Genomic DNA, 15,852 nt, shown 5'->3' on the forward strand with positions numbered 1-15,852 from the left:
TATTACACATAGGGCAATAAAATTACAAATAACAGCTGATTTTTGGAAGATGCATAATATGAAAGAAAAATAACTCTCAACCTAAAATTTCATATCAAACAAAACATCCTTTCAAAATGAAGTCAAAATATAAACATTTTCAGATAAATGAGGCAGAGCTGCCAAACAAAAGAGAAAGTCTGTAGGCTAGAAGGAAATGAACTTCCACAACATTTTTGGAACTACAGTTAGGAAGGGAGAGCACTGAAAATATTCCATGACTTAAAACCTGTATTTCTTTCTTTTCTTAAATTCCTTAAAAACAATTCAGTATTTTTAATTCAGATATAATAACTGTATAATAACAGCATAAAATATTTAACAATGGCACCAGTGGGGACAAATGGAATTATACTGTTTTTAAATTCAGGCATCGTATGTGAAGTGGTGTAACATTAACTCAAGTGAAAAAATGTGATAAGTTGGGAATGCATATTCATAATTATTAGAGAGCCACTCTTTTAAGCCACGAGAGCATGACTTTCCCCTGGAAAGTACATGTCTAATGGGATTTTCCCTGTCTGTGTCTCTCTTGCTGCATGTTAACAAGGCCCTCTACTGGCAGCCAAATCACAATCATAAGGAGAAACAACCCTAGGATGAAAGCCATGGTAATCAGACAAAGAGAAAGAACCCAGCTCCTTGATAACACCATTGAGCCTTAAACCAGATTTGGACTGAATTTGGACTCTCAGTTTTGTGGGATAACAAATTTTCTCATGACTAAAGCCATTTTGAATCAGGGTTGTGTTTGTTTTTCCTTGCTTGAAGCAAAAAGCATGTAAATTAATATATGATATGACAATATCATGGAGTCATTTGAATTGCGCTTATCAAAAGACTTAAATAATATGAAAAATATATAAGTTGCAACAAGAAGTATTAAAAAGTTGAATATAAAATGTTAATACTTTTCTTCTGAGGGTTTGAGAAACCAAGGAATCTAATATTATTTCATAAGCTTCTAATATATGTCATTAGGCATTGTGCATGTTAGGCTAACATATATCCTTTCTTATTTCATCTTAACAACTACCCCATGAAGTTTCACTAATTCATTTATTTTTATTTATTAATTTATTATATATATTCATTCATTATCCATTTGTTCAGCAGGTGTTAACTGATAAGTTCCTGGCTAGGTCTTTGAGCTAAAGTTTCAATATATTTTTGCAGCCTCGAATTTTTCTTTCCAGTGTTGAGGAGAGAGCAAGCATTTAACACATAATTGTATGAGTATTTAATTGCATTTGGGACAAGTTATAGAAGGAGAACTACAGGGTTCTAAGAGAACATGCATCAGGGAAAATGGATCTAGGTGGGGTATTAATGGTGGGTGAGTCATGGGAAACTTCCCTCTGGAAGTCACCCATAAATCCATATCTGAAGGCTGCACAGGAGCTTTTCAGGGATTGGGTAATAGCAGTTTTAGAGAACCAGAGGAAAAACCCAAGGGGACTGGAGCAGATAGTTTCTGAGGTCTGTTCCCAGTGCAGACATCCAATGATGTGTCTTAATCATTTCTAAGCTCTGACCTGCACATAATAGGTCTCATGAACTTAGTAGACAAAAGGAAGGGGAAGATGTGATCAAGGTATGTAATAAATATTTTTTAATTCCAAAAGATTAGGATGCTTTGGGTCCACCAGTTGGGACGACCTAAGCAGGGGCACATTTCCACTGATGCCAGGCTTGGGAAGCAATTCAGAAACCTGAGTGTTTCACGATCCTTAGGGTTTGTTCAACTTCCTCTGCCTCATGTCCATAAAATGGGATGCCTTGCTGAATGAAGTGTTTCACCATGTGTCCTGTGACCTGCCCTGAGAAACTATGAAGGTGGATACTGGATGGGTAAAAGCCATTCTCCCTTCTCAGGACTGCTGTGTTGCACTCCAGGAGATGCGTATCTCTCAGTAGGACAGAAAGCACTGGATTCAGCCCTAGTTAATACTCAGACTCCATTCATTCTGACCAAATTTTCAGTTACTATTCACCAACCCTGCATGGGAGACCATTAGCAAAGACATTTTGAAGTCCATGTTTGCTCTGCAAAGAAAAATTTTCAAATGAGAACCATATCATACAGACATGAAGAAAGAACACTTGGATTCTGGCTCATTCTGCCAGATGTCCTGCATGTAATACACTGGATCTTAATCCCTGCCATACTGACCCTCAAAAAGAGAAGAAATGTAGGCTAGGCATTAATTTCAGGCCCTTCTCTGTCTCCTATCCCACATACCTATACATCTTTTTATGGGCCAAGAGTTTAGTTTTAGCCTATCTTGAAACTTAAAGACAAAGTTCAGTCCAATTCTGCCAACTTACTATAACTGCTTACGACTATCCATCACACCTCAAATATACATCTATTTGTTCTTTGCCTCTCTTCTTGTCTTAATAAAGACAGTTAAGTATGTGTGTAGGTGGAAAGGTGTTCAGTACACTAAGACAGGACTAGTAGTGGCAAAAATTCAAAATATTTTCGTTTTCTTTGGTATTATCCCTTTCAGTGCTCTTCTCCTAACTCATCCTCTGGGAAACCATCCTCTCCCTTTCTCCTGCTACTTTCTCAGAAATAATTTCTGTCTATTCCCTCATGGTGCACTGTGTCCATATTCCAAGTGTTTCCTACTTATCTCAAATCCCTTTTGTGCTAGGTGTTAGGAATGCAAGCTATATACATCACGCTCTTACAGCAGACTGAGATACAGACCAGCTGTTTGTATTTCACTAATTGACTCACCTGCACCTCTCCCCCATTCCTTCTCTTCTCACCAGCTGCCACTTTTAACTATGGCTTTCAATGTTCTTTGGGGCAGATTTTGTTGCTTTGTTGGTTTGTTGGTTTCATTTGGCTTCTGTTATTAGAGAAAGAGATGATCAGACACAGCAAACCCACAAAACCTATCCATTTTGATTTTCTTCCTGGAGTCCCTATACTCTCAGTCATTTTGTACTTTTGAATATTAGGTCCCTCTGGCCAGCTTGTAAAACAAAACTAGTAGGAAAGAGGAGGAGGCTTCTTGAGGGGCCTCAACTTGTCCCATCTCCCAGCATACACTTTTTTTTTTAAGTTTTTATTTATTTGTTTTGAGAGAAAGAGACAGAATGAGTAAGTGGTGTAAGGGCAGAGAGAGGGAGAAGGAGAGAGAGAATCCCAAGCAGGTTCCGTGCTGTCAGTGTGGACCTGATACAGGGCTTGAACCCACAAACCTCTGAGATCATGACCTGAGCAGAAACCAAGAGTCGGATGCTTAACTGACTGAGCCACCCAGGCGCCCTGCCCAGCATACACTTTCTAAAACCTTGGCCCACAAATGGTTGGTCTGCTCTACTGACATAATCCTCACTATTTTCATGTATACAAATTAATGTTTATGCCAAATTACTGTGCAATTTAATGAGCAACATACATACTTTAAAATGCATGTCCTACTTTTTTGTTGTAGTTATATCTCAACATTAAGCTCCACACACTGTCAGCCTTTACAGTCTATGGCAGGTGGCAATCCACTCACAATCCACAATTTGAGCAAACCCCAAGATGGAGCTGGAGGACTCTTCTTCATCCATCCATCTGGTTACCCTGCATTTGGAAGCTTGTTTCAGATGACGACCCTGTGAGAATCCCAGGATTTACTGGAGTTTCCAGGGTGCCCTGATGAAGATGTGGTAGGTGTTGGTGTAGAAATTTAAATGATCTGTCATCTCCTGTATGATGTGGAGAATAGAGCAGGGGAGGTGTGAAGTAACTGTCACTTCTCCCTCACTCCACATCTATGGATCCAGACCTGTCCTTTAGGTCACAGAGCCAGGATTTCAAACAAAATGAATGTGAGGAGATTAAAGAGAAAAGGCTCTGTCCATGGAGGCAGTGTGTCCACTCTTATGTCCAGAGACCCTAAAACACTGCTTGGCACATAGTAGGCATGCAACAGGTATTTGTTTTAAAAAAAAAAACTTGAAACATTTGCACTAATAATAGTGCATTGAGTGCTTGTTATGTACTAGGCACTGTGCTGAGCAAACAATGTCTGGAGGAGGCTGATTCCCATTTCACATCTGAGAAAATTGAGACACAGAAGGGATTTAAAGTACTAGCCCAGGGCTCGTAAATATGTCTAAAACCCACTGGTCTGACTAGAACTCTCCTCAATACTGCTATTTCCATGTCAGCTCTGGGAGCTGATTTCCTTCCATCTCTTGAAACAAACTCCTTCCATTCTTTCCATGAGAATCATCTCTTCTCTCATGGTTGCCTGTTTCCCAACATCTTTTCCTCTATTTTCTAATTTCCAAGTAATGTTGAATTTTCTGAAACTGTCCTATAAATGCCTTAACCCTGGGTTTGTCCATTCAAGGGGATTTTTAATAATGGGTCATTTTCACTGTGTGCACAGGCTTTGGAGCTTGGCCATCACATACATTGTGATAGAGATTTTCACTAAAACTATGGCTAAGACCACTGTATGGTATAGGAGAAAGTTGTTAAGATAGTAAACCCTAAAATTTCTCATCACAAGAAAAACTACATCCTTTTCTTTACTTTTTCTTTTTGTATCTCTGTGAGATGATGGATGTTAATAAAACTTACTGTGGTAATCCTTTCACAATATAGGTAAGTCATTCATTTTCTACACACCTTAAACTTATATGGTACTGTGAGTTAATTATATCTCAGAAAAACTAGGGGAAAAAAGTTAAACAGAACTACTGAAGATCCAGCAGTTTCACTTCTAGTATGAACCCATACCTCAGCTCATTTGTCGGTGTTTATTAAGTCTTAGCCATTTGTTATATACCCCAAAGAACTGAAAGCAGGAATTCAAACAGATAATTTGCAACACCCATGTTCATAGCAGCATGAGTCACAATGGCCAAAAGGTGCAAACAACCCAAATAAATAAACATCAACAGATGAATGATAAACAAAATGTGGTATATACATACAATGGAATATCATATAGGCATAAAAGGAATGAAGTTTTGATGGATGCTACAACATGGATAGACTTTGAGAGCATTGTTAAGCAAAATAAGCCAGACACGGAAGGACAGATGTTGTACAATTCCACTTATATGTGGTATCTAGAACAGGCAAATTAATAAAGACTGAAAGTAGAATAAAGTTTACCAGGAGCTGGGGGACAAGGAAATGGGATGTTATTGTTTAATGGGTCCAGAGCTCGTGATGAAGATTATGAAAAATTTTGGTGTAGGTAGTGGTGATGGTTAACATTGTGACTATATTTAAGGCCACTGCATACTTTCCAATTACAGATAAGAAAACAGACAGCGGACAGGAATCCATATGTCAGCTTATTTGTCAGTGTTTATTAAGCCTTAGCCATTTGTCATAGGTGATAGCCCAGAGGTTAAGAGTACTAGCTTGGGAGCCACACAAACTGAATTCAGTTCCTGAATTGGCTATTATAGTTGGGTGGCCTGGGCCTTAGACAAAGATGTAACACTCTCTAGTGTGGTTTTCTCTTCTTCTGCTTTTTAAAAAAATTTTTTTTTAGTTTTGAGAGAGGGAGAGAGGGGGGAGGGGCAGAGAGAGAGAGAGAGGGAGAGAGAGAGAGAATCCCAAGCAGGCTCCATGCTGTCAGTGCAGAGCCCAACATGGGGCTTGATCACATGAACTGCGAACACTTAACCAACTGAGCCACCCAGGTGCCCCCTGCTTTTCTCTTCTGCAGTAACCATGCCTGCCTCTCAGAGCAGTTGTGAGCTCCAAATGAGTTAAAGTGTGCCAAGCACGTAGAATGTAGCCTGGAACCTGTTAAGTAGGATCTAGATATAAGCTATTATTAGCATGTGCCCTTTCTCCCTCATTTTATTGTGTCTCTGATTCCTTTGACGCTGTCTTGAATAAGAGCTTTCTACTTTCTGTTCTACAGCCAAGATGAGTTGTGGCTGCCACATTGATCAATTAAAAGGAAGGACCCAGTCAGTCCTGGAGTGTAAATTAGGGCAGGAAAAGTGGTGTCCAGAAGGAATCTGAATTCCTAAGGTGTTACCTTAGTGTATAGGTAGGGTGGCTTTAAGCCTATCTCTGCTCAGAGAATGCTGCTCATAGAGTCACAGGGCCGTTAAGGCCTTTGTCTATTTTTAATGTGTGACTCTATCATTTTTTACCAACCTAGGTGGGCATCTATTTTCAAGCACTAAGGGCATTTTCAAGATGAAGATGTTGATTCTTTTTTACTTAGATTTAAGTAAACATTATCTGTGGTGCCTTCATCCCCAAATCCCTTATATGAATGGGTCCTGCATATCAATGTTTGTACATGGCCTTGACCTCTAAATCATAGTTGATAGAATTTTTGATAGACACAGGGTTCAAATTAGAGTAAGTTTTCCCATGAATATGGACCTAAGATATACAAATGCTAGTCAGTCTCTGACTGAGAACATATGAGTTCTGAACATATGTGGTGACTTTGCTCATAGAGTAACATAAACCTGACACTCATATATGGTAGACTGGATAATGACCCCCAATGATAGCAGCTCCTAATGCCTAGAAGCTTCAAATGTTAAATTATATTGTAATAAGGACTTTGCTGATGTGATCAAATAAAGATCTTGAGATGGGAAGACTATCCTGACTTACCCAAGTGGGTTCTGAGTTTACTGACAAGTGTCCTTGTGAGAGGGGCATGGAAAGAGATGAAGGGTACAGGGGGAAAACAGAAATAGTGGGAGCAAAGGGATGCCAGACCACAGCCAAGGCATGAGGGCAGCTTCTTCAAGCTGGAAAAGACCAGAAAATGGATTCTTCCCTCCAAACTCCAGAAGGTACTGACCTTGCTGACACTTCGATTTCCCACCAACAATAGGAAACCAATACAAGACGGAAAAGTCGTATTGAAAATATGAAGTTAAGGGGCGCCTGGGTGGCTCAGTCGGTTAAGCGTCTGACTTCAGCTCGGGTCACAGTCTCGTGGTCCGCGAGTTCGAGCCCCGCGTCCGGCTCTGGGCTGATGGCTCAGAGCCTGGAGCCTGCTTCCGATTCTGTGTCTCCCTCTCTCTCTGCCCCTCCCCCGTTCATGCTGTGTCTCTCTCTGTCTCAAAAATAAATAAACATTTTTAAAAAATTAAAAAAAAAAAAAGAAAATATGAAGTTAAGACACACAAGTCAACCTACCCAGCCCCTGTGATTAAAAGCCAATCAGAAAACCAAATGTTCACTGATGGCTACATAATTTAATTCAGTAAAATATCTCAAAACTCTTGAGAGGGCACCCAGGATCAAAAGCTGAGGGCTTTTCAAGGGTCCTTTGGAAAACTTTGTCAGAGGAAGGGGAGAATACCAGAGGAGACATTTCTCAAAACAGTCTTTTTATTCTTAAACATAGAAGCATGAAAAAGTAGTAGACTTTCATGAAAGAAGACTTCAAAGAGGAAAATGTTGCTCTGAAAGGGTTATTTTGGCACTAATGATTGACATTGGATGATTTTAATTCTGAAATGTCTGTCACCATAAAGGAAAAACCTAACACCGAAAGTTCAAGCTTCTAGTTCTCTGTAATGTGGAGGAAGACAAAAATGTTGTACAAGGGTGGGTTAAGTAATGCACGGAACCAAAATAATTGGATGTTTTCGTGCTAATACAAATTATCATGATTGTATGTGAACTGATACTTTTTTTTTCACTGATGAGGAAGGCTTGCAATAGAAAATGGCACTAATCAACAATATTTCTCAGGACTGCATTTCCACTGATGCCAACCACAAGAAGCAGCCTTAAACTTCAGATCCCTCAGTGCCTGATTGTATTCCTCTTTATGTTCTGACACATGAAAATAACATGGCACTTTTTTCTGAATAACATAATTCATAAGGTGAACACTGGTTTTCTTCATATAGCCGTGCTTTCGGTATTCGGGGACAGTGTAGCCCATTCTCATCTCACAGGACTGTTCCATCACAATCCAAGAGATAAGGCGCCCCTCTGGACCCAGCACACCGAATCCTGGAAAATTCTGGAGGCAGCGTTCAATATATTTCAAGCTCCTATCATTTTTCCCAAATGTCCACTGTTCATTCACAAGCCCTGCATGGGAGGGATCCAAGGAAATGTTCTGAAAGCTTCCTTTCCTGTCAAGAAAAAAAAAATGTGCATTTATTCAGCCAACATTTACAAAACACCAGGATTGTAGAAAATGAATATGACACCAATCCTTTCCTTGAGGATCCCACAGCCTAGAAGAGGAAACAGGTGGACAAAAAACTAATTCTTTGTCCCCTTCAAAATGTTCCCAAATAATTAAGAGGGCTATCACCCTATGTACTTAATGATACATTTCATAAGAGAGAGTTAGCATCATATAGTACAGTACATCTCAGAAAAGTCTAACCATTTATCCCAAGGAAGAAGATAAGCATATGTCTTAAAAGAGGAAGGCTATATATACACCAGAGCAGCCCTCAATTTTGCTCGAAGATGCATGTGTGAAATACGTAGTTTGAATTCTGTCCCACAAAATATCTAAAGACACAAGGTAATACTTCTTTCAACAGATATTTCCAAAAAACGTGTATCACCGGAAGATGAGAGCCATGTTGATCTTAAGCTTCATGTGTCCCAAAGCCCATCACCACATACCTCTAGGAAAGTACCAAAAATGAAACTTAACAAGCACCAATACAGGAAAAAGAATATCATATTTTTTGGTGATAACAATAGGATTTCATCCTGATTCTCTCACTGGACAAGTTATCTGAGACTGAGTCTTCTCATCTGCAAAATCAGAATCACATCCTCTCTGGGTAGGGGAGGTTGGGACAGAGGGAAGAGCCCAAAGAGTTTCAACTATCTGCCCCCAGGAGAAAGAGTTTTCAGGAATTCATCAATTTTAAGGTCACTTTAAGTGGGGTTAAGTGGGGTTGCTACGCACTAAATTGTCCATACAGGGGTGGGGCCTTCTTTTCTCTCTGCCTGCCTGACCTTTCCTGGCCCTGCTTCCTCAGAGATCTCAAGCATCTCACCTGACCTTGTCTTGTGGCAGAGCCAAACTGAGGCTGGCAAGATATCAAGATATGCATTTGGGTTTAGAGGAAAGAAAGAATCACCTTAGGGCAGGTACTCCATTCCAGATTTTCAGAGTTATAATATTATTGAATCCCCATTTACCATTTTTCCCTATGCATATGTTTCTTCTAAGATTCTCAGGGGAACACAGCTGGGCCACAGCAAGATTTGAATATTGTTGGCTCTCCTGGCTAAATTAGTTGCATGTGGGGCGCCTGGGTGGCGCAGTCGGTTAAGCGTTCGACTTCAGCCAGGTCACGATCTCGCGGTCCGTGAGTTCGAGCCCCGCGTCAGGCTCTGGGCTGATGGCTCGGAGCCTGGAGCCTGTTTCCGATTCTGTGTCTCCCTCTCTCTCTGCCCCTCCCCCGTTCATGCTCTGTCTCTCTCTGTCCCAAAAATAAATAAAAAACGTTGAAAAAAAAATTTTTAAATTAGTTGCATGTGTGAGCATATGTTTCAATTTTATTTTATTTTTTGAATTAGCAATATAATTATAGAGCATAAATGGATATTAATGAAAAATAATTCTTTCTTTTTTCTTTGATCTCCTATTATCCAGTTACCTTCTCTAAAGTCTACCAGGAATGCAATATATTTATGTAACCTTCCAGAGGTGTTTGATGCAATTTAAGATGTTTACATACTATGATAGCATACTGTATATATTATTCTATTTTATTTATTGTGTTTTTTACTTAGCATTATATTTTGGAATTCTTTCCATATTAGTTCCTATAGAGCTGATTCCTTCTTGTTAATGGCTGCATATTATTCCTTTGTCTGGATTATACCGTAATGAATTGACCTGCATTCCTATTGATGGACACTTTGGTTGTTTCTACGTTATGCTATCACATATTGATTTTATCAAAGTCTTGGGGCGCCTGCATGGCTCAGTCAGTTAAGCATCTGATTTCAGCTCAGGTCATCATCTCTCAGGTTCATGAGCTCAAGCCCTGCATTGGGCTCTGTGCTGACAGCTCAGAGCCTGGAGCCTGCTTCGGATTCTGTGTCTCCCTCTCTCTCTCTGCCCCTCCCCTGCTCACACTCTCCCTGGCTCTCAAAATGAATAAACATTAAAAAAATTTTTAAATAAATTTATCAAAGTCTTAAAATCCAATTTGAGAATATCTTCCATTTAATATACATATTATGTTACCCAACAATTCCAACTCCAGGATTTATCTTTCAGAAATATTTATACAACTTGTGCAATGATCTGTTTACGAAGACATTTCTTGTAGAATTTTTGTTATTAGGAAGAATCGGAGATAAATCAAAAGTGTGTTAATATGGGAATACATAATTGTGCATCTCCCTCTTATGGAAATCTATGCAGCTGCCAAAATACATGAAGATACCCATATGAGCTTACATGAAAGGTTTATATAACATATTGAATGAGAAAGGTTGCAGTACAATAATTGCCTATGTTGTAAAAACAAAAGAAAAAGGAAAACAACAAAACCAATTCATACACACAAAGTACTAAAAGCATACACACTAATATTAAGAATCTTTACACCTGGGGGCGCCTGGGTGGCTCAGTCAGTTAAGCATCTGACTTCGGCCCAGGTAATGATCTCATAGTTCATGAATTCAAGTCCCATGTTGGGCTCTGCACTGACACTGCAGAGCCTGCTTGGAATTCTCTCTCTTTACCTCTCTCTCTGCCCATCCCCTGTTCTTGCTCACTCTCTCAAAATAAATAAATAAACTTAAAGAAAAAATTTACACCTGAAAGAAAGATTGCGGAGAATCTAAGTGGGCAAACTTTCGCTTTTTACTTTGAATGCTTGTATACTTGGTATAGCATACAGTATTTTTTTAATGTTTATTTATTATTTTTGAGAGAGGGAGAGAGACAGAGACAGAGAGACAGAGCACAAGCGGGGGAGGGGCAGAGAAAGGGAGACACAGAATCTGAAGCAGGCTCCAGGCTCCAAGCTGTCAGCACACAGCCCAACACTGGGCTTGAACCCATGAACCTGAACCAAAGTCTGATGCCTAACTGACTGAACCACCCAGGCACCCCTAGCATGTAGTATTTTTGCAAGAAATTGAAAATAATCTCAGTAAAGATTCTCTATGTCACCATGATGTCCTGTACCCTCCCAGGAAGGCTACAAGTGAGTTAAATATATATATGGAAAGAACCTCATCTAATGAAGACCCTGCCCATGCTCAGCAAACCTCAGCTAATATAGTTCCCTCCCTTTACCCCTACAACTGTGTACCCCATAATTTAGTCTCAAATCTTGCCTTTCCAAGTCTGGCCCTTATGACAACTCAATGATTTCTTATCAGGAATTTGGGAAGCAAAAGGTAAAATCTCACTCAGTATCGTCATCCACTTTGGGCGTTTTAAGTGACTCCATCACATCCACGTGGTCATCATTGGGTTCTACCGGCATTTCTGTCATAATGAGTATGGTCTTCACATAATCCACCCGCACTGATTTTGAAGCCGAAATTTTTCTTATTGCCTCTTTCAAGCTGTCTTGGCAACCTGGAGAGAAGAGAAGAGAAAGACAGGCACTGTCTGCCCCCTTCCACATCTACTGTGAATGAACCAGAGGTCTTTGCTTCTTAACTCAGATCAGTTACCTTGGATCTGGAAGACTTGGTCCCAATTGATAACCTGGGGCCGTGCCAGGACTTCCTCTAACTTGTCAGGAGCTTTGGTGAAGATTTGGTAAGTGTTGGTATAATGATCCAAGTCATCCTTCATCTCCTGATACAACAAACGGTCAACCTTATTTACACAGCAGTACAATTTACAAAATGCTCTTGCATATGCCTGGAGTGCTACAGACTCCATTGTTTGATACCCTCTGTTTTTTCCAGAGGTGTGGGCAGAAAATGGCCTTGGAATCCCTTGAGAAATAAACCACTATTCACAGATTTATGCTGGTTGCTTTTCGATGGTGCCCTGAAGGCACCTTTTCTTGGGACGGTGCTTAAGGACCTCTCTTGCCTGGGATGGGAGGTGCACCAGCAGGGTGTGTTAAGGGTCTAAAAGAGAGAGTGTGTACCTTATAGGGAGAAATAATGGGAACAGGGTTGGAGTCAAGACTGTGGGTCTGTGAGAAAGCCATGCCTAGGCTAATTCTGACTCAGCACTCTGGTGCTAGCATGGTGACTGGCCCTTGCTGCGCAAGTGAACAGAGAGGACTTTTAGAAAGACCCATCACAGCAGGTTCACAGCAACACCTGGAGGGGAGAGCCCAGTCTCTCACTGCCCTGCATTCTTGCTCACCTTCTGCAGCAGATACTCCCCTGGGGGTTTTTACAGGTAAGGTTGGGTTCTAATTCTCCTGATAACTATGTAAATGGAGAAGTGTGGGAGGAGGGGTTAAAATATCTGGGATATTTTTAAAAATTGTTTTAATTAAAAAAAAATTTTTTTTGAGAGAGACAGAGACAGAGCTTGAGCGGGGGAGAGGCAGAGACAGAGGGAGACACAGAATCTGAAACAGGCTCCAGGCTCTGAGCTGTAAGCACAGAGCCTGACACAGGGCTCGAACCCACGGACTGTGAGATCATGACCTGAGCTGAAGTTGGATGCCCAACCGACTGAGCCCCCCAGGCGCCGCTAAAATTTTTTTTAATGTTTATTTTTGAGACACAGAGAGACAGAGCATGAACAGGGGAGGGTCAGAGAGAGGGAGACACAGAATCTGAAGCAGGCTCCAGGCTCCAAGCTGTCAGCACAGAGCCACACACAGGGCTCGAATTCACAGACTGCGAGATCATGACCTGAGCCGAAGTTGGATGCTTAACCGACTGAGCCACCCAGGCGCCCCTATCTGGGATATTTTAACTCTGGGATGGAAGGGATTCAATACTTATACTCCCCAAATCTGAAAGATGGGAAAGACATTTTTATTAAATAGACAGGTAGCTCTACAACACAGGTTTGAACTGCGTGAGTCCACTTTCAAGCAATTTTTTTTAATTCGGTAAATGTATTTTCCTTATGATTTTAAGGACATTTTCTTTTGTCTAGCTTGCTTTGTTGTAACAATACAGTATATAATACATGTAACATACAAAATATGTGTTAATAGACTATGCTATCATAAAGTCTTCTAGTCAACAGTAGTCTATTAGTAGTTAAGTTTTAGAGGAAGTCAGGAAATATATGCAGATTTTTGACTGCGCAAGGGCTGGCGCCCCTAACATCTGCATTGTTCAAGGGTCAGCTGTACATGATGTATCTGTAGTTTAACAATCCTCTGACATAGTAATTTCTGTCAACTTCACTTTTTTATAGTGAAGAAAGCAGCAGTCTTCCCACGGTCACACAACTTGACAGATTTAGATCTCAAACCCAATACTGATTCAAATGTTATTGGATTATGTTCAGTCAGGTCCAAGGAAAGCAAAACATTTCCTGACCATTTCCAGCCACAAACATCTTGAGGTATATGCCTGTGATTAGAATCTCAATGGAAAAGAATTGACCAGGGGCACCTACATGGCTCAGTTGGTTGAGCGACCAACTCTTGATTTCAGCTCAAGTCATGATCTCACACTTTGCAAGATTGAGCCCCGAGTCTGGCACCTCTATGAGTGTGGAGCCTGCTTAAGAACTCTCTCTTCCCTCTCTCTGTCTCTCTCTCTCCCTCTGCCCCTCTCCCATGTGCTCACTCACTCTCAATAATAAAATAAAATAAAATAAAATAAAATAAAATAAAATAAAATAAAATAAAATAAAATATATAAAATAAAATAAAATAATTGACCAGATGGGATCCCAATGTTATTAGTAAGCCCTGCATCACTGGCCATTTGGTTTACACCCATGCCTTATTTCACTGCCCCCTCTCCCATCCAAGAAGCCATTCCAAAATCTGTATGTATCAGGGATGCCAAGGTTCTCAGCTTCAGTCCCCTCATTTATACACAGAGAACATCCTGAACATGACTGGCTTGGCATTCAGTAACTAGTGCTCTCACCTCTCTCTGAGGCCGAGTAATGACTATCTGATAATCTGGCCAGGCATCCACCAGCACCTCCATGTTGAATGGATTTTTATTTTTAATGTTGAAAACGGCACCATATACCTACAAGAGCAACAGATCAAAACAGGAGGAGATGAAGTTTTTCTTTGAGGTAGGGTCTTGGAGGTGGTATGGGCACTAAAGCCAGGAGACAGGAGACCTTGACAAGATCAATCTAGTGCTTTCAGGATGACTCACTGAACTATCCATCAGGAAGTATGCTGCAAAAAAGCCCAGGAAGGGTCCACAAAAATCTAAGTTAATCAGTGAATCATTAGGAAATGGCTCGTCTGACATTCTTTCATTCATTTTTTAAAAATTCATACCATCTTTTTCATTTCATACTATACCATTTTTGGCACCTATTATTTGTCAGATTTGTGTCAAGTGTGGAAAATTCAAAGGTGAGTATGATATGGCCACTGCCTTCAAGTTTACAAGGATGGGGAAGTATATAGTTTGATCATAATAAGACACATATTCTGATAGATGCATGCATATGGTTGTGTGGGATCTCAGAGAGGAAAGTCACTACCTCTCTAGGAGTGGTAGGAAACTTACAGATAAAGTAATATTTGAATTCGGTCTTCAGAGATGAGTAGAATATTTTCCTGCAAAGCAGAGAAGAAAGGCAAGTAATTCCAGGTGAGAGAAAAAGCATGCATGAGTGCTTGAAGTTGTGGCAGATTATATCTTCCCTGATGAGCTTTGAGGGCTCAGTGATTGTAGCATGTGGTATATGGAAGAGACATGTTGGGAGATTAAGCAGAAGAGGCTGGGACATTTTGTAATAAACCTCAGAATTAAGGAGTGTGGACTTTTGTGCCTTGGACATGGACCCCTACTGAAAGTTTAAAACAAGGGAGTGGTATGATCATATTTGTGTCAGATAGATGACTCTGGTTACCAAGTGTAGGTAAGCTAGTAATATTGTAGAAAGGCAGATATTGTAATAGTCTGGAGCAGATAAGGAATTCCACTAGAGATAGCAGTAGAATGGATTCAAACAATGTATAAAAGAGGAGAAGGAGAAGGAGTAAAGTAGGTGTCTGGATATGGGTATTAAGATCATCCTTGCCAAAGGAGTCTGACTTTAGACTTGTATTTCCATCTGCCTGGAAGGTTCTGAGCCCTGAACCTATATTCCCACACTTTACCCCTCTCTCCCAGATTTCTCCCTACTCTCTCACCTTCAAGGACTCAGGGATGCTCTTTTCCAGGGATTCATACAGAACCTGCAGCTTCTGGGACTCATGAAGCACAAACATTGTATAGCACCTGAGCCTCCTTCTCCCAGGAAGATGACCTAAGGAAACAAACATACAAACAAAAACACCTGGAAAGATGAGACAGGTGTCCAGCAAGAGGAGAAAGGAAAAATCACCTAGGACATGATACACTGCCAAAAATAAAGGGCTTTAGAAATTTTCAAGTCCAAACCTTTCATTTTGCAAATGAGAAACTAAAGCCTGGAACTGCAGCTAGACACAGCGTTCCTTGGGGATCTTTCTACAGTTCCATGGAAAGTACCATAACATATTTGGTGAAACAAATCTCTCCAAATATGATTTGAGAGAGATTTGATTTGATTTGATTCAAATCAGGCCAAGAATCTGAGGAGCAAATGTCTTCAGCTGTCCAGATGCAAACGAAGAACAACGAATCTTTTCAGAAAAACTATCCCAAGGGACCCTGAGATCCCTGGGCATTGAAACACTTGTGCTAATGTTGTCATAGGATCAGTAGTATTTTCAGACATCATGAAA

The 15,852-nt window shown here is 40.4% G+C and overlaps 1 protein-coding gene across 1 annotated transcript; it reads right to left on the reverse strand.

Moving 5' to 3' along the window:
• Window positions 1-7,473: 7,473 nt before the first annotated feature.
• Window positions 7,474-15,485, reverse strand: GLYATL2 (glycine-N-acyltransferase like 2). The gene is made up of 5 exons (XM_007092646.3): window positions 15,277-15,485; window positions 14,042-14,149; window positions 11,687-11,813; window positions 11,417-11,588; window positions 7,474-8,145 (listed from the first exon to the last, which is right to left on the reverse strand). Exons 1-5 carry the CDS (start codon window positions 15,406-15,408, stop codon window positions 7,737-7,739), a joined length of 948 nt encoding a protein of 315 aa, XP_007092708.2. The 5' UTR covers window positions 15,409-15,485; the 3' UTR covers window positions 7,474-7,736.
• Window positions 15,486-15,852: the final 367 nt, after the last annotated feature.

This window comes from Panthera tigris, chromosome D1 (assembly GCF_018350195.1).
Source record: "Panthera tigris isolate Pti1 chromosome D1, P.tigris_Pti1_mat1.1, whole genome shotgun sequence".
Classification (NCBI taxonomy): Eukaryota; Metazoa; Chordata; class Mammalia; order Carnivora; family Felidae; genus Panthera; species Panthera tigris.

Coding starts and splice junctions, on each gene's coding strand:
- GLYATL2 (XM_007092646.3), bottom strand. CDS start 15,408: ATGTTTGTTTCCTTAGGTCATCTTCCTGGGAGAAGGAGGCTCAGGTGC. Junction 14,150..15,276: donor GCATCCCTGAGTCCTTGAAG/GTGAGAGAGTAG, acceptor TTGCTCTTGTAG/GTATATGGTGCCGTTTTCAA. Junction 11,814..14,041: donor TTACTCGGCCTCAGAGAGAG/GTGAGAGCACTA, acceptor TTGTTGTATCAG/GAGATGAAGGATGACTTGGA.